Below are 19,261 nucleotides of genomic sequence, written 5' to 3' on the forward strand. Positions count from 1 at the left end.
CCATAACCAGTTTCCGCTTTTTCGAACATTGTTTAGAATAGGAGGAAAGGGAGAAGTGAAAAAAGTCACAAGGAATTTTTATTTAGAATACGAGGAATGGGAGAAGGGAATTAGTCGATTAGCAAAAGTAGTGACATGTAATCTGGAAGATTTTGAATTAGGGATAGATTTTGAATCACAGCCTCTGAAAAAACCAATAAAACTTGTTATTATGCTATGAAACGTAACTTTACAATTTCCTTTACAATTCACAAATGAATAGGTGTGTGCAATTATTCAATTATCTTTAATCAGATTTGATTCAGTAATATAATTTAAAATACTAATGATAATTGAAAGAGGTTATTTATTGTTGTAATCAAGTTGCAACTAATGGGCAATTCGAGATTTTCCATCGAATACTGGCCCTATTGTAAAGATGCGGACTGCAAACCTTATATAAGGTTATACCAATTTCGCACTCTGTCAACCACCTTAACCCGCACACCCTTAACTTCAGTTTACCTCCCGTCCGTACCTGCATGGTGCTATTTACCGGATTGTACCGAATCAATATCCCGTAAACAGTCATCAAAGTCGATAAAACTCTCCAAAACCTTCAGGAGTTTCCCGATCGCTACAAGAAGAAGCAGATCTAGCTAAATCGAAGGGTAAAAGCGAGTAACCCGCTCGCAACATGGAAAGCAGATTATTATACTAACAAACTTCGTTTCTGAGTACGATACACGTAAGCTACCTGCAATACCTTTTTAGCCAGCGAAACTGCCTTTCAAGACAACAACTTATTTAGTTATCGAGAGTGAAAGCGGAACTACACTAGACCTAGCTATCAATAGATCGCGCCCGCTGAGTGGTTATTTTGTTCCAACCCTGAATTTGTAATATGGTCTAAGATCTTACGTGCGTGCTGCATTCACCAGAAGAAAAAATTTGGTGAAAAAAAAACGAATTACGGTTCAATTCAATAGAAATTTATGTAAATTTAAATAAACCGGGAAAAGCTGTTGAATCAAATTCACATAAATTGTCGATTCTGAACTGTCCGTCGAATCAACAAAAAAAAATTCATCATACGTTAGTGATCGCTCTGTCAACTTAACAATTACTACTAACTGTCACCCTAAGGATACCAATAAAAATGTTAAAATAACAGGTTTTTCGTTAGCATTAGAATAACATTGAAGGCTGTTAATATATCAAAGATTTCTTCGGCGCCATGGCCATAAAAACAAAATAGTAAGTTTATCTTTAAAATTTGTTGATGCATTTGCTTAATATTGACAGTTGTTCGCTGTTTAAATGACCAATGAAAAGAGTTCTTTTGATTAAGAATCTGTAATTTCTACAGAATATTTTATAACTTGAAACCAAACGTTTCTATTCTGTTGCACTGACTGAACAAATTTGTGCTCTTGACAAAAAACTTGGTTAAATTAACTATGATGTGATCAATTTAGCAAAAAATGTCAAAAAATCATTTATGTCGTGAGATTTTTAACGAGTTTTTTTTGTTGTTGCGATATTATTCTGCAGCTGATTATTTTCAAATTTAGTAGATTAAGATGAAGTGATTAATTTATTTCCATTTTGGATTTATTTTCTACTGGTGATTTTTTTAATTCTTTCTTTTGTTTCTACGATTTTGTATATTAAGACTTTCACCTACGTCAAGAGGATAGAGATAATATATTTATTATTTAGAATGTATTCCTTTTATAAACATTTATAAATTGCTTGCATAATTCCCTACTCAATCACTTAAATTATGTTGTCAATATTGTTAAATTAACTTTTGTTTGTTTTATTGGCATCTTTCCATTATAAGAGTCTTATTAGCATACAAGCAACGAAATAATTCGTATGTCTACGTCAATGAAAGAATGCGGATTGCTATCCTAGTGTTGGTCTCAGCAGACATCTTCAAACAACCGATGACCAATTGCTTTCAAGATATGCCTACTACTCATAAAATGTTTAAATACACTCAAGTATTTTTTGATAACTTGCTTTGTGGCTAATTTTAAAGCTTTAGCCACTTCCTAAAACTAATAGCTGCGTTTTTTGTTAGGTTAACTTTAAACGATTATGTAGGTACGTGAGTAGGCTGTTTATTTTGTTGCCACGTGTAGATTTGTTTTTTTTAGATTTACTTAAGCAAAGTGCTTTACTGCGATTTCGAAAAAAATGGTTACGAAAAAAAATCAAGCTAAATTAAACAGGTTAATGTACATTATCAGTTGAACTAATTACAGGCTCGCTTATTCATCGCACTAAGATGGTAGAGGCTCAACAACTCCACAACATATAGCGAAAACCTTGAGAAATTTACTGAAAATCGCAATAAAACTCGATCGCATACAACTACGCTTACTGGCGCGCATATTTCACATAACGTCATAGCCAGGCTACCATCAATTGAGCTTGAATAAGACTTGAAAATGAATAAAAGGTATACAGATACAAAAATATATATTGCTGGAGAATATAGTAGAGATCATCAACCACAAAACGTCTGAACCAAAATAGACAGACATTCAGCCAACCAAGCAAAAAGGGCAAACAATCTTCACAAAAGTCTGCCGCGCTTTATAGTTCTCTGCTGCTCACTTCTTCCCGCGCTCATGAGTGCACTCAGACTTACTTCCCAATTAGCAATACAAAAAAAGTTCTCAATTGTATTGCAAAAACGCTAGATTCCCAATTTATTTGCAGAAAAAGGAGCTTCGAATACTTTTCCAAAATCTTAGCACTTCTTACGGATTTTGACTACTGGTTTCGATTTCGTGCCAGATTGTTCAAAATCGGAGTTACAGCAACGTACAGAAAAATAGCAGTGGCGATTTTTTTTTTAATTTGTCATTTAAATTATTTTTTTAAGAAAAACTGGTATGAATTTTGTAACTGAAATTATCCAAGACAATTACATAGGCGTATTCGAAAAAATTTTAATATTCGAGAAAACTTTTCGAAAATTTCGAAGTTTAAAAAAGCAATTCGGATTTGAGAGGCTTATACTTGTAATTTGTTAGACTAAAATTGATTGATCACAAAATTGCATACTCGCAAAAATTTAGAAAACTTTAAATAAAAAGTTCCAAATTTTCGTAAAATTTTCGCGAATTTTGAAGTTTTTTCGAAAATGTTTGTGAGATTGGTTCACATAGTTTCAGTTACAACATTCATAGACGTTTTTTTGAAAAATATGTAATTGACGAAATCTGATAAAAGTTGCCATTGATATTTTTCTGTTCATCTGCTCCTTAACTTAAAATTGCTTCAGTCCAGGGTAATCCTTTTGAATAAAATGAGAAAAAACATTTTTATAAAGTCCGTAATAGGATGGCCGAAAAACTTTCTCAATCAAAATAAATGATGCGCTTAAAATAGTTCCCAGCTAAAAAAATTCAATCCCGTAACGCTACTAAGGATTTCGAGTAAATTGTTACAAAGTAGCAAACCAACAATTTTATTCGGCACACTCCTTGTGTGAATGTGGTAAAAGCTTCGCTATGCTCCAAAAACTTTACAATGCTTAGTACCAATAAAGAAAATCTGAACTTCAATTGTAACTTTCTGAACTAAAACTGAAAAATGTGTGGATAAATACTTAAGTTGGGAATTACAGGCCCAAATACACGATTTCGCATACACGTTTAGAAAATTTCAGCGATAAAACAGCATTAACCAACCTTCTTGCCCAGACGCCGAACGTCGACTAAAATATTACTCGAGCAAACGAGATGGATTTGCACGTAAACGACCTTTTGCTGTGTCTGTATCTGAAAAATCTCAATAAAGATCTAACACGCTTGTAATGGTTTGCTCATTTCTGCCTTAGATGCATTTGCGAACAAACATTTGAGATATGGTGACTTGGGAATGTGCTTCTCTAATTCGCATTGCACAAAAATGTTGATGGGGTTACCAAAACTCATATAAGTAGAAAAAAGTTTTCAAAGTATGCCGATTGAGCTCAAAATCTGTGTATTATATGTATTACGAATATGTTGTATGTGAAAAGGTTCCCAAAGGGACTCATCAATGCTGCAGAAGAATAGCAACAAAGAAAAGAAGAGTAGATAAAGCGAAGACAAGAAAAATAAAATAAAAACTGAAAATAAACGAAAGTCTTGAAAAGCGCAAATCGGTATGAAGACCAGCACAATAAATGAAGGCTAGTGCGACAACAATGATTCTGATATTGGAATTTAGTTCGAAAATTGTCTGCAAAGTTTTTGAAAGAGAATTGCAGTATTGGACAAAAAAGCAACTAAAAAGAGGCGGCAACTGTATAGACATTAGACGATATTGGGCGTATTCTTTTCTGGACACAAATGTCAAGTGAATTGCTTTTGTCCTACTAAGATTAAATTGTAATCAGATATGTGCCTAGCGTTATGAAATCAATGATAAATATGGAAAAAAAAAACCTTTAAAAACACTTGGAGAGTTAAGGTTTAGATGATTAGTAACAACGAAAGGATATTCCTTTACGTCGCAAGGTGATGTCACACTGGCAAACAAGATACATCACATCACGTAAGGCAGCATGTCAATGTATTTAACTAGTAAGTTAAGACTGAGCATGAGACTTTCCTGCTTGACTGGTCATATTGAAGCCGTATCTCCTGTTTATTTATCCTTTGCCGCTTGCGACGTCTACCACATATGCATCGATTTCTGCGTCATCCTTTACCAACTATTGGGCCTTTTCATTACTATATCTATCGCCTTATGACTAAGAACTCATTATAGATGTGTGCTCTCTAGGTTGAACTGTCCGTTGTTTAAAAAGATCTCACAAAGACTGAAGGTGTCCATAGTCGTCGACCTCGGGTAGTTGCGTATGATATATTATTTTGAAATAATATTTGAAATTGAGACGATAGCCAATATTGGAATCTGGCTGTTGTCCAGCCCTTCCGAAAGACCAGTAGGCAGATGTGTCCTTGTCTTATCATTTACTTTATAATAATAACTAGAAAAATGTATAGCATTCTCTGAGTTTGGAGTCGAACTTCCTTTTTCATTACCACTGCAGTGTGTAAGAAGTGTGCAAGCATTTCTGCGGCGTCCGGTAAATCTGCATAAGTACCCTCATACACATGTATTTCCCGAATTCCCTCCAAGCATTTATCAACCTGTCAACTCAAAGTTAAATTAACATACATATCACGTTTATAATTATTTTTTTGTTTGAAATTTTTAATTTAATTTTATTATTTTTTTTTTGAAATTGTAGGCGCCCTCACTCATGCGCGTTCTTATTAAAATGCCAAATATAACGCGCATGCGTAAATACCCAAATTATAAAAAGTTGTGTAAAACCATTAAAACTGATGTTGATAATTTTTTTAAGAGTACGCTTCGCTTTGCAATGAAAAATTAAAAAAAAAAAAAAAAATTAAAAAAAATATGATATTTCAAATATTTATACATATATAACTTGAACTTACTTGCAAAAGGAGAGTCCATTGCTTTTCGTAATGCATGTGCCGCCATTTTTACAACCGACAGACAAGCATGATGAACCTGGAAATATAAGAAAATATAATAATGTGAAATTAATAAATTGGTTTGAAAAGTGGAAAACGATGGAAATACAAGGCTAAGGTCGGGTCTAACCGAACATTACATACTCAGCTGAGAGCTTTAGAGACAAAATAAGAGAAAATCACCATGCGAGAAAATTAACCTAAGGTAACCCTGGAATGTGTTTGTATGACATGGGTATCAAATGAAAGGTGTTAATGAATATTTTAAAAGGGAGTTTGCCTTAGTTCTATAGGTGGACGCCTTTTCGAGAGATCGCTGTAAAGGTGGACCAGGGGTGACTTTATAATGTGTTTGTACGCTTTGGGTATCAAATTAAAGGTATTAATGAGGGTTTTAAAAGGGAGTGGCGCTTAGTTGTATATGTGAAGGCGTTTTCGAGGTATCGACCAAAATGTGGACCGGGGTGACCCAGAACATCATCTGTCGGGTACCGAGGGCTTTTGATTTCACCCTGCAGAACTTTTAATTTCTTCTACTTAATATGGTATATGTCACACCCATTTTACAAATTTTTTTCTAAAGTTATGTTTTGCGTCAAAAAATCAATAGAATCACCATGTCTCATCCCTTTTTTCGTATTTGGTATAGAATTATGGCATTTTTTTAATTTTTCGAAATTTTCGATATCATATATATGTATATATTTGGTCATAGTCGGATTTCGCCATTTTTTAATACCAAGATAAAGTGAGTTCAGATAAGTACGTGAACTAAGTTTAGTAAAGATATATCGCTTTTTGCGCAAGTTATCGGGTTAACGGCCGAGCGGAAGGACATACGGCCGACTGTGTATAAAAACTGGGGGTGGCTTCAACCGATTTAGCCAATTTCACAGAAAACTCTTATCGTCATAGAAGCTATGCCCTTACCAAATTTCACAAGGATTGGTAAATTTTTGTTCGAATTATGGCATTAAAAGTATTCTAGACAAATTAAATGAAAAAGGGCGGAGCCACGCCCATTTTGAAATTTTCTTTTATTTTTGTATTTTATTGCACCATATCATTACGGGATTTGAATGTTGACATAATTTACTTATATACTGTAAAGATATTAAATTTTTTGTTAAAATTTTACTTTTAAAATTTTCTTTAAAATTTTTATTTTTATTTAGAAGACATACTATAGTAATAGGAGTAACGTTCCTGCCAAATTTCATCATGATATCTTCAACGACTGCCAAATTACAGCTTGAAAAACTTTTAAATTATCTTCTTTTAAAAAGGGCGGTGCCACGCCCATTGTCCAAAATTTTACTAATTTTCTATTCTGCGTCATAAGGTCAACCCTTAGGTAATCAATTTTCGCACTTTTTCGGTCTTTTGCAATTTTCGATATCGAAAAAGTGGGCGTGGTTATAGTCCGATTTAGTTCATTTTAAATAGCGATCTGAGATAAGTGCCCAGGAACTTACATGCCAAATTTCATTAAGATACCTCAAAATTTACTCAAGTTATCGTGTTTACGGACGGACGGACGGACATGGCTAAATGAATTTATTTTTTCGCCTAGATCATTTTGATATATAGAAGTCTATATCTAGCTCGATTAGTTTATGCCGCTACGATTACCGTTATGCGAAAAAAATTAATACTCTGTGAGCTCTGCTCAGCTGGGTATAAAAAGCTTAAAAGACGGGTACCGGTGCGTATACGTAAGTTTTTATTATTATGTAGTATAGCAAGGAAGTTACAAACATTCAAGTCAAGCTGATATAAGCGCGTTAAAAGTAGAGGTTTTAATATAAATTTACCCACAAAATCATTCAAAGAAAATAAAATAAATTAAGAATCAATTTCGTAGCCAAACAAAAAAATACTCGACATCCAATTCCGCTGAGTTCCAGTATCTCGCGCCTTTATAGACTAATCCAATCCATTTATTTTACTGATTTGTGGCACATACTTGCCACTAATGACAACTGCCACTAACTCAACCCGACGCCTGACGTTGCATGTTTGTGTATATTGGAGATACAACAATTGAGGTGGAGATTTTCATGTGGAAAGTTATAAATATTACATTGGCTGACAGTGTCAAAATGAATTGGTGGCAACGGCGCCGTCGTTAATTTTGCAATTTTCGTGGCACAATTGGTAAGCCGTGCTGCCGGTAGGGGCTGTGAATAGAGCGGAGCAAACATATATAAAATGATATAAAAAATTTAAGAAAGAAAAACTTAAATAATGAAAATAAAAAAACCTTGAATCCAATAAAACGCAAAAACTACAGAGCACGATTGGCCCTTACTGTGTGCACAAACAAAGTGAAATAAACACGCGTTGCAAGCAGTAAAATAACAAACAAACAAAATATAAAATTATATTGAAAACTAATATAGCAAAAGTGTGGTTGAAACGAGAGAAAAAACAAAATAGAAGTATATATAATAGTAAAAAAATAACATATATCAAGCCACTCAAGCACAGCTGTGCGCTTTAAGGAAGTTAAGCCGCTAACAAACTTTTGACGGAGGGGCAACAAACGAAAGGTGTGCCGCCGACAAACAATAAAAACACTAACGTGACATGGCAAAAGTCGTTAAGATTGCATTACAGTATGTTGGTTGCAAATGGAAGTCGCCTACGAAACTTAACTTACTGTTAGGCTAAGTTGTTGTGACCAGCTTTAAGTATACGGCATAAGAATATGCGCGCATGCGCAAATTAAAAAAAAAAGTAAGAACGGGACACACGGGCACAGCCGAAGACTTCATACCTTTCATGAATGGGGCTGAACAATAACCTTATCCCGTTCGTAATCTCCGAATAATTGGATGTATAAGATAAGACATATATAGTGAACAGATCTACATACCTAAACGATTTTTAAGATAAATATAAGATAAAAAACAGGTAGGTACTTCGTGTGAGGATGCAAAGTTTCAGGTTTTTTGTGGTCTGCGTGTAAAAACTATGACTACGAAGCACGTATTTCAACAATATATGACGTAAACGTAACTATTTGATGAAATCTGATGAATTTTGAAGCTTCTAGCCGAAAAAAGGGGCAAAAATTACAGTTTATATGAAGTATATAATATATATACCACCGATCGCTATGATTTTTTCAGACAACAATATATGCTATATACGTAAGCATTCGTGAAATTTGAAGCTTCTAGCTGTTAAAATGGGGCTAAAATTGCGAAAATATATATATCTACTATATATATATACTATATATACCACCATATATATACTATATATACGACCGATCTCATCAATTTTTTCAGGCAACAATATGTGCAATATACGAAATTATATGGTGAAGTTTGAAGCTTCAATCTGTAAAATTGAGTAAGATATGACACAAATCCTCTTTTTTCTGAAAAATCGGTTGTATGGAGGATATATGCTATAGTGGTCCGATCCGGCCGGTTCCGAAAAATGTCTAATCGGACACCAAATACACCCGCTCACCAAATTTTATCAAGATATCTCAAAAATTGAGGGACTAGTTTGCATACAAACAGACAGACGGACAGACGGACATGGCTAAATCAACTCAGCGCTTCAACCTGATTATTTCGGTATACTTAATGGTGGGTCTATCTATTTTCCTTTAAGGACACAATTTTGGGTTTCGTGACGAAATTAATATACCATTTCATTTTCATGAAAGGTATAAAAAGTCTCTGGAGTTGTGTAATTGCGATACAAATAAAGTGAAAATTATCATATACCTACTATATACAAGCAATAATGCAAACTTTTTATGATAAAAATAATTCAATTCGAAAATAAATACAGAAATTAACGGCGAATGAACTAAATGTATCTCTATATATACGTCAATTACCAAATAAGTTCAATTGTATAAAAAATAAATAAATGTAAGGCGCGATAACCTCCGAAGAGATCTATGGCCGAGCTTCTTTGCCAATTTGCGTCGTGCTCCTCTTGATTTTCCCTACAAATTGGCCGGACGGGACCTACATGTTTTATGCCGACTCCGAACGGCATCTGCAAGGCAGATGAGTTTTCACTGAGAGCTTTTCATGGCAGAAATACACCCGGAGCGCTTGCCAAACACTGCCGAGGGGAGACCCCGCTTAGAAAAATTTTCTTCTAATTGAAAAACTTTATTTATAAAATTTTGATGTTGCCTTGCCCGGGGTGTGAACCCAGGGCATACGGTGTGGTAGGCGGAGCACGCTACCATCACACCACGGTGGCCGCCAAGTTCAATTGTATATATGTTAAAAAACTCAATTTTCACATTATGTGTATAACACAAACTCTTTAAGACAGTCAAATATCTTTAAATTTTCATCGTAGCATGTCCGAAAAGACAGCGATAAATGCTAAGGCAGATAATCTTTTCATGTCGCGCGTATTTGGGTTAACAACTTTGTTTTGTTATTTCCAAAAGAAGAAAAAAGAGGAAGCGTTCATTGAAGATTGGAGCATCACTTCGCCGATCCAGATTCGAGGAGATAACAGGACAATGAATGGCAGATGACTTAGTCACCGCTTTAAAATAAGAGGAAGCAGTCAGGACGGTTCCGAAGCTGTTGGCGGAATCTATGAACGGATGGTTGATGCCAAAAACAGCCGGTGAAAGAAGTGAAAACTCAATAGTTCGATAGATACCCAAAATTACATTGGAACCGGTGAATCGGCGAACGGTTAGCCGTTGAAAAGTTGGATGGTGTCCAATGACCACGTGGTAAGCCGCCGGTAAGGGTGACCATAATGACGAAACGGTGATTGCTTCTTTGGTGAAGAAGTTGCCAGTAGATTGATTATAGGTGAAAAATGAACAAGTTGATGGTCGGCAGGGGAATTGTGAAACAACGGACACGGTTGATCCATTTCAAAGGTAGCGGTGGAAGCATATCAGTCAAAGAGTTGGAGAATATTAATGTCACTGCGATTTTGTCACAGTGTCTAAAATACCACAGCGACAGTTGTAAAGGTCTACACGAATGACTGACTGTATCGGCGTTTGGTTATTGATCATGCTTACCAGAAATGGCAGTCACAATTCTTATCCCAATAACAAATGCTTTAATATATACAAATGAAACTCTGAATGGGGATGCGAATAAGGAACCATATATCTTGCAATAAGCTGCATATACAAACGTCATAGCTAAAAGCTTGATGCCACACCAGCGTAGCACTAATCACAGCGTCATTAATTTATATCTTCACAGTTAGTTTTATGCTGTGATTTTGTTTCTGATTGCGATTATTAATAATGGATAAAAACCGGCATTAATGTGAAGACACCGTCACAAATCATTTCGCTTCTTAAAAATCATGGAATTTGCCGCCTCAGTGAAAGACATCGGAGGATGAAGGCCGATGACTTGCCCCGTTCGCACCTCCTTTAGAAAAGGTCTGAACGATTCCAGCGGACTCACTACAGACAGGATACAATCGGATAAAGATAGTGAGAAAAAGAGAGACGTTTTAACATCAGGGCAGAATCAGATACATATATGTATCTTAAATAGAAAGTAGTATGTATCTGTGGGAAAGTGGGGGTGTCACGCCCTTTCGGAAATGTATTAGGTATAAATCGGATACATTGTATAGTGAATCAATATTTGAAGGGAATGGATAGGAGAGGAAAAGGCAGGCGGAAATGGAGAAGCGATGATCAAGAGAATGAGAGGAAGAAGGTGAAGATGAGGTGGCAAAAAAGATAAAAGGAAAAATAAAAGGCAGAGTAAATACAAAAAGTATGAAAGATGAAGAAGAGAAATAGGAACTGCGAGGAGAACGGTTAGGTGAAGGGATAAGGTGAAGTCGAAAGAGAGATAGAGAGAAAGGAAAAGGGGAAGACGGAGAGCAAGAGGACGATATAGAGGAAGGGAATGGAAAGCAAACTATGAGAAGAATGGATATAAAAGGTGAGAGAAAAGAGGGAAGGGCCAAAAAAGGGGATTGTGGAAAACGAAGGTAGAGAAATTGTATTAAAAAAAAATTATGGAAGAGTCCAAGAAAAATCAATGAAGAAAGTGAGGTTAAGATAAAAGGAGGGGAAGTGCAAAAGGAAAAGGAAAATTTAAGGCATAGGAAGCCGGAATACGCGAAGGAAGTGGGGTGAAAGGGCCAGAAGAAGGACGGCCAAGTGGGAAGCAAATTGAAAAAGAAGAAAGTGAGGAAGAGAAATGGAAAAAGGGGACACTTAAAGAGAAAGAAAAAAATTAATAGGGAGAAAAAAGGGGAAAGAAAAAAAGCGAGTGGAGAGAGTGAGAGAAACGGAATGGAAGGAGTGTAACAAGAAGAGAAGCAGTGGGAGTAAGAGAAGGAGTAAACCAACAAATAATAAGAGGTAAATTGTGAAAAACTGACAACTGTTCTGATTACTGTGAAGCTATTTGATGTATGACATTCAACCGCGGCTATAAAACACCAAAGCTTCGTATGCTTTTTACGCGATGTGACTAATAAATGATCTCGGAAAAACGTTTTTTGAAAAGCCTAAATAAATTATTTTTGAAGCTAATAGATATATCCTCACACATAGAATAAATCTGGTGAACAGAAGCTACTTTGTACTCAGTAGGTAATTGAAAAGGAAAGTCCCCACTCAACGAACAAAAATCTCATTATACGAGTATCTCATCAAGTCTTGAAATAATGGAGGGTATCGAAACAAAATGTGAAATGGGAAGTCCAGTGTTCGGAAGAAAAAGAAATTTCAAAATAATCATCAATTCAGAATATGAATCAACGCCTTTCTTGCAAATTCCTCCTAAAAAAAAGAACAACAAAAAAACTGAAAGAGATCATCCAATTAGTGCTCCTCATTTGTTTACTGCCTGCCTTATACCCGCCTTTTGACCTCTTTCCATGCTCGCATCTCACATCAATAATATATAATCAAGTATTAATCAGAGTGTTTCCAAACCGCAGGCAAAAAGGTGACAACTTTTACTACGTGCTGTGCAACAAAGGGAAGTGGAAGTGTTGCAAACACATTGGACAATATCACCTCAAATCTCAATCTCACTCAAACAGCAATGAGCTGTCAAGCGCAACACTCTCCCGGACATATCACATCACAATTCAAGTGATGGTGACAAACGAAAAGCGGAAAGTTGGAAGTGGCGAAATGTAGTAAGTAGCAAATGACAACAAGCAACAACAGCCAATCAAGCAAAGCAGTGCGTCAACAACAAAATCAACGAACGGTAGTAATCAAACCAAGCCAACAACAACAACAAACCACTAGTAGGTACATACAACCAAACAGCCAAATTTAATGTCACTTAAATAAAAGAGTGAACCACAATTTAAAAAAGTAATAGCTGTGATAAGCGCAACAAAAAAACAAGTGAATGCAATAAAATTACAACAAAAAGAACTGTTAACGCAGTGGAAAAAGCAACAATTTTCAACTTATGCGTTCATACAACGAAATCATTTAAATTTTTACTTTAAACATTTTGACATCAATGCGGCTGATTAATGATGGGCGAGCGAATTTCTGTTGCGTAGCCAACAACACTCAAACAAAACAAGCGGTTAAAAGGGCCACAACAATGCAATGGCGACAACAACAGAAATTCTTTCACTTTAACGACAACAAGTCAAGTTTTTTCCACCCTCTTACGTCCCTTCAGCCTGCTTTCACATTTTCTTGTTCTGTTGCAATTGAGTTGGCTTTTGTTGTTGTTGCCAACATTGTCATTGACTTGTCCATCCATCGCTCATCGTTCGTTCGGCCCTCATCAACAATGCTTCAAATAAGTCGTCATCACCAACAGCCACAAATATTACAAACAATCGACAACGCAGCATAATCAGGCAGGCGGCTGCAACGTTGGCACAAAAGCAATGGGTGGCGTAACGAATGTACGAACCAGTCAAGCAGGCGCATAAATGCTTATGATTGTTTCTTATGAATAATTTATATGGTTTTTTGTTGTTGTTAGTGTTCTTATAAAATTGCTTACGCTAGCAGTGCAGTGAACTTTTGCTCATTTGTTTTCGCTGTCAAAAGTGCATAAGTATGTATGTATTTTTTAGTGTTTTTGTTGGTTTTTGGAGTTGCAGTATTTTTTTTTTTTTTGTTGTAATAAGTATATATGTACATATGCACCACTAATTTATACCCACATGTTTGCTACAATATATTATATTATGATTGAATTCCTGTGCACATCATTCATCGACGCAGTTGCTAAGTAGCTGCTTGGGCCCTTTGGTAGCGCAGCGCATGAAATGATGCGTTGATTGGGGAACGTGCACAGTGGGCGTACTACTTTGAAAGTTTGCTTAAAATATTCAAATTTTTAATGCAATAACCAATTACAGTGTGCAACAGCAGTTTTATTATGTGACCCGGCCTATGAAAAAGTGACTTATGACTAAAAAAAAAAGAAAACTACTAAGAAACTGAAGAAATGCATTGTTTATCTCTAACAGCTGTTTCTCGCAATTTCTTTTTTGAGTCATAAGCCACCTTTTCATATTATGGTAACCATGTTGGTTTTTTTGGAAGGTGAAGCAGCACAGACAATTTCCCCTGAACAAACTTTAAGAGCCGTTTTTACCATCTCTAGTTAAGCTAGAATTTATCTGGAGAATAGTAATATTTAAGATAACTTCATTTCACATTTTCGTTAACACCAACACAGGGTGATCAGCTCCCAGTTAAATTGATGATTGTGAATATTTTGCACAGAGCAATTTTCAAAAATCTATTGTGAATACACTCCCAAGTGTTTATGCAAGATGCTGCTAAAGATTTGCTAACGCTTGTAGCCCCATAACTTGCAAAAACAAAAAAGGAACTCAGACGTTCTATACTATAAGTGCGTTCATGGAAAATTATGTGTCGGGAGTCCGCTTTCTGATAAATACCATGGTTACTCTGTTGCAAGAACAAGTTCTAATTTTGTTGTACATTGCTATTCATCACCCACCATTCCGCATACTGGAAGACGAATCTCGGTACTTAACAGTCATTCTAGTGTAGAAACAGGCACTTCCACATTACCGTTTTCACGTTTAAAAACATTTTATTTAGAACATAAAGTATGGGGAATACTTTTGGGCTCAAGCAAACTAAAACAGTTCTGTTGATTGCACCAAAAAGTATTCCCCATACTTTTAGGTTTATAAAAAGAATATGCCGTCGAGGTATGATAGTTACATCAGTCAATAAACGAGCAGCGGGACGGTTGTATGACTGAGTGGGCAGAACCGCCGGCTTCTACACCATAACAAAAAATAACTTCAGACCGCTCAGAAGAAATTTCGAGTGTATTAGTTTTGTATATTTACTTAAATCTCTTAAATTATTCTTGACGTAAAGGAGTCTGGACAGTTTTATTCCAGCAGAGGAAAGTACGCAATCCATTCCTCCGTAGCTGTAAGGAACGCCATTTGGAGGCTTAAACGCATTTAAAGCCATACTTAACCTCTTTTTCCTAGAGCACTGGATGTCTGCTCTTTTCATAGCTGCAAGGAAATATGTCGATGAGAGCTGCTGCTGGGATTGAGCATTTACTCCAAACCACGAGCAACGTCTCCAGAAGCTTGTACAACTAATCACTAAATTTTCTCTAATTCTCCTAGGAACCTCGAATGTGTATTTATCCACAGTGATGAGGCTGTCAAAGTCTGTTGTCCTCGTACGCTACAAAACTCAAATTTTACTCTTTTATATATAGGTCAAATAACCAATCTCCCACGTTTCTGAGCTGTTTAGTTCTACCACTCGAATTACCGTCTTCAGTATGGGGTTAAAGTATACTCTATACTCATGAGGATGAGCTTTGCAGGGAAATTGAGAAAAGAAGATGGTGCGTGATGATTATCTCAAAAGGGGTATTTTCAAGTGTTGCGATAGTTGTGAGTGTTTTGCGCACTATTATTTTTCAATACGAATATTGGCATTTTCATGTTGACATAGTAGTTTGATGTGGCGTTGGTTCCATCGTCCGGGCTTGTCATAACTTCCATCGTCATTTAGAAAGGATATACCTCACATTCGATTTAAAAAGTATTTTCGCAGTTTTTAATGCATTTCAACCCACTGTAACTCATCTTGGCTTGAATCCCTTAAATTCATTACTTTTCTTCGCCATTTTTGTTCTGTATTGTTGTATTTGTTTCTTATGTTGGCTATACAATATATTATTAAAAAGTTATTACCACATGTTGTTAGTTATTGATGTTGCTGTTGTTGTTGGTTGCCTTTGAGTAAACACGTTTACTGCTTTTGTTTTACGCTACATTTTTACCTCAAAAACGGCCCACATAATAAAGAGTGATTTCTTATGTGCAAAAATAAGTCGCATAGAAATGTTTGTGAGAAAAAAATGGGCAAAGTTCAAAGGTAAACGGCTTACATATAAAAGGGTGGCGGGAGGAATGCGAGTTTGGCATGTAGTACTTTAAGTGTTTGATGTTAAATCGTCAGGTGAAATGATATAAGTCACAAGCGTTTTGAGATTGAGCTTTGAATAAACCAGGCATGCTTAACGAACGAAACGATATCATTTCGTTACGATAATCAACGCTAATAAACGAAACGAAGTCACTTCGTTTCGTTTATTAACGTTAAGATCGTCAAATTAACGTTAATTTGTCGTTCTTAACGTTAATAAACGAAACGAAATGACTTCGTTTCGTTTATTAACGTTGATTATCGTAACGAAATGATATCGTTTCGTTCGTTAAGCATGCCTGGAATAAACGATGGTAATGATGGTGATGATGATGTTAAGGCATGTGTTGTGCATACCTATATTCTGTAGGGTGAATACATATGATATGCTGACATATGTGTTTTAATATGTAGAATTGGCCTTAAACTATGCGTGTAATTGGTTATGCAGCATAGTCATAATAATAGTAATCATAATTCGTTCGCTTTTATTTGTTGTTCATTAAGGTAGTTAGCGAATGAAATGCTTACAAACAGTAGATGGCGCTGCGTTAAACTCTCTATATCGAAAGGATTTTGTCTACAAGTGGATACTATGTGAATCGATATCGATATATAATTCTTTAGAAAAAGTTTCAATGATGAACTATTTAGGAAGAATCTTCCTAAACTGATTTAGAGCCGTTTTCGCCATCTCCAGTTAAGTTAGATTTTACGCGGAGGATAGCAATCTATTAGATAGCTTCATTTGACATTTTCGCTTTCACCAACACAGGGTGACCAACCCACGGTTAAATCGATAATTGTGAATATTTTGTAGAACAAAGAGCAAAAAACTATTATAAATACACGAAAACTAGCCAAACAGCTGACTTTTGTTTACACTTTTTCCTTACACTCAATTGAGACGCCAAGCTTCAGTTTGCATGGAGAAAACGAAAATTTCGATAGCTTACAGATAAGTGACTAACTGAAAACGGTGTTGAAATTTTTGTTTGCGCTGACTACTTTTGACCATTGGATTTATTTTTGACGCAAGAATTGTTTGCTTTTTTAATTAATTATTCACGACATCAACATTCCTATTTGAATAAAAATCATTAAAACCATATCTCTTCCCCAAAACATATTTCTTTTTCTTTCATTCAATTATGACAGAAAATATTTTAATTCCGAGCACGCACACCTGAATTCATCGTTGACACTCCCAATGCGCGTACTCACGTTTAAATTGCTTCTTTGAATTTTTTTTTTTTACATTTTATTTACATTTCTATAATATTTTATTTTTATTATAGTCTTATTTTTGTCACAAATTTTCATGGCACAATGCTAAGTGCATTAACTTTATATACATGCGTATATATATACATACATACAGCCGCGCGCAGAAAAATATTAGTGGCAATTTTTATCAAATTTAATTTAAATTAAATCCTTTTTTCTTTTATTTTCCATAGTATAAGAAAAAACTTCTCAATCTCAAAAATGTTTCCGAAAACATTCGAAAATTCCGGAAAATCGACGAAAATTTTGAACTTTTATATTGAGTACTCTGAACATGCTGTTCACATTGCAAAAAAAAATTATTTACACTTTTTTTGCAGGAAAATCTGTTACACCCTTCATAAAACAAAACTCCTTAAATTAATGCGAGACCTATAACTTATACTTTGCTAGACTAAAGTTGATTGAGCTACAAAACTATATACTCAAAAACGTTCAAAAATCTCGAAACAAAAAGTTGTAAATTTTCGCAACACTTCCCAATTTTCCGGATGTAAGAAATTTTCTTTATATTGGTTTTCATAGTTTCGGTTGCAAAATTCATAGAAATTTTTTCTTAGATTATCGAAAATAAAAAACAAGAAATTTCATTGACGAAATTTGATGAAAATTGTTACTGCTATTCTCGTGCTCGCTGCTGTATATGCTCAGAACTCCATGTGAATGTACTCGCTGATGATCATTGCACGTCAAAGTAGTTAAAAATTATGAATTTTTTAAATTTATATCGACTTTATGACATCTTACTTTTGTAAATTTATTAAGGTTTGGCTTTTAATATTGACCTTGTTCTCGTATCAAATTTTTCACGTCGCTCAAAAGCATGTCGATCCTTTCAAATTATTTTGAGCCGAAGGCCTTTTGCTATTCATGCTACTTTTACTGTAGTTTGGTGATTCGACACCTCTTTTCTGTATAAAAATAATAAAAACATTTCACAAATATCATCTTGTTTTAAGCTTGGCTATATAGACTTTAAAAAACTATAACGATTTTTACATATACAGTTACGATAAATTTTTGATTTTCACAAATCGACGAAGGGATATCCAAATTCTGCTTCCAGTTCCAAAACACATTATCAAAAAATGTCCTTTAAAAAAATCACAACACCATCATTTTTGCAAGAAGCAACTTATATCAGAAATTGTTTTAAAAGCATCCCATCGTGAATTGGAAAAGCGAACTAGCTGATCCTACCTAATCTCTTTCCAAAACTCCGCATCTCAGAATTTTATTAAATGACGCCCTTATTCGAAATTCGCTTGCATCCTAATTCAGTTAAAAATTATGTAAAATAAGCTGTTTTTGAAGTGATTGTCGAGTTAGGTCGATTTTCCGCTCAGGCTTCGAAATGATATTGGAGTTAATCAGCTGTTTATAAGCCATAGTATCGAGCTCCTTCAATAAACACAAAATTCTTTCAATATCACGTCATATATTGTTCATCACTGTTATGATCTTGATGTGTTATATGCAGCTTTGGTAGAGGTCACTTTGGTCATTATTTTTCAAATCAGCTGACGTATGGCACTTTGAGTGCGATTTTTCTCAGAATCAGTTTGTTGCTATATTCAACAACTTCCTCAATACAAAAAAATCTTTCAAACTTATGAATGAATGAATAAATAATGAAAGCATGGCTAGCGGTCAGATTAAAGGAGCTACAAGCATTTGAGTTTATAAATAACTAAGCGAATAAAACATGATTTTTTAGTTGTGCTTCGTTTTTTTTGTTTTTGTGTGAATGAACATTTTATAATAATGGTCATTCACTGAGCCTTGGGTTATCTTGGGGTTGCAATTTAACTGGACCTCAATTCAGAATTTCCGGACGACAAATCGATAACTTTTCCATAATTAATCGATACCAACCGATAACAAATCGGCAACTTTTCGATAGTACATCGATATCGGTTATCTTGGGGTTGCAATTTAACTGGACCTCAATTCACAATTTTCGGACGACAAATCGATAACTTTTCCATAATTAATCGATACCAACCGATAACAAATCGGCAACTTTTCGATAGTACATCGATACATTTTTGATAAAAAAAAT

At 35.1% G+C, this 19,261-nt stretch overlaps 1 protein-coding gene across 1 annotated transcript in view; it reads right to left on the minus strand.

Annotated features, from left to right (window-relative positions):
• N (neurogenic locus Notch protein) overlaps window positions 1-19,261 on the minus strand; it is a 328,538-nt gene that overhangs the window by 217,786 nt on the left and 91,491 nt on the right. Inside the window, exon 2 of the mRNA XM_067784145.1 lies at window positions 5,457-5,532. Within this exon, the coding sequence (XP_067640246.1) occupies window positions 5,457-5,532 (76 nt within the window). The remainder of the gene's footprint in view (window positions 1-5,456; window positions 5,533-19,261) is intronic.

The sequence above is a fragment of the Eurosta solidaginis genome, chromosome 4 (genome assembly GCF_040869045.1).
Source record: "Eurosta solidaginis isolate ZX-2024a chromosome 4, ASM4086904v1, whole genome shotgun sequence".
NCBI classification, from domain to species: domain Eukaryota; kingdom Metazoa; phylum Arthropoda; class Insecta; order Diptera; family Tephritidae; genus Eurosta; species Eurosta solidaginis.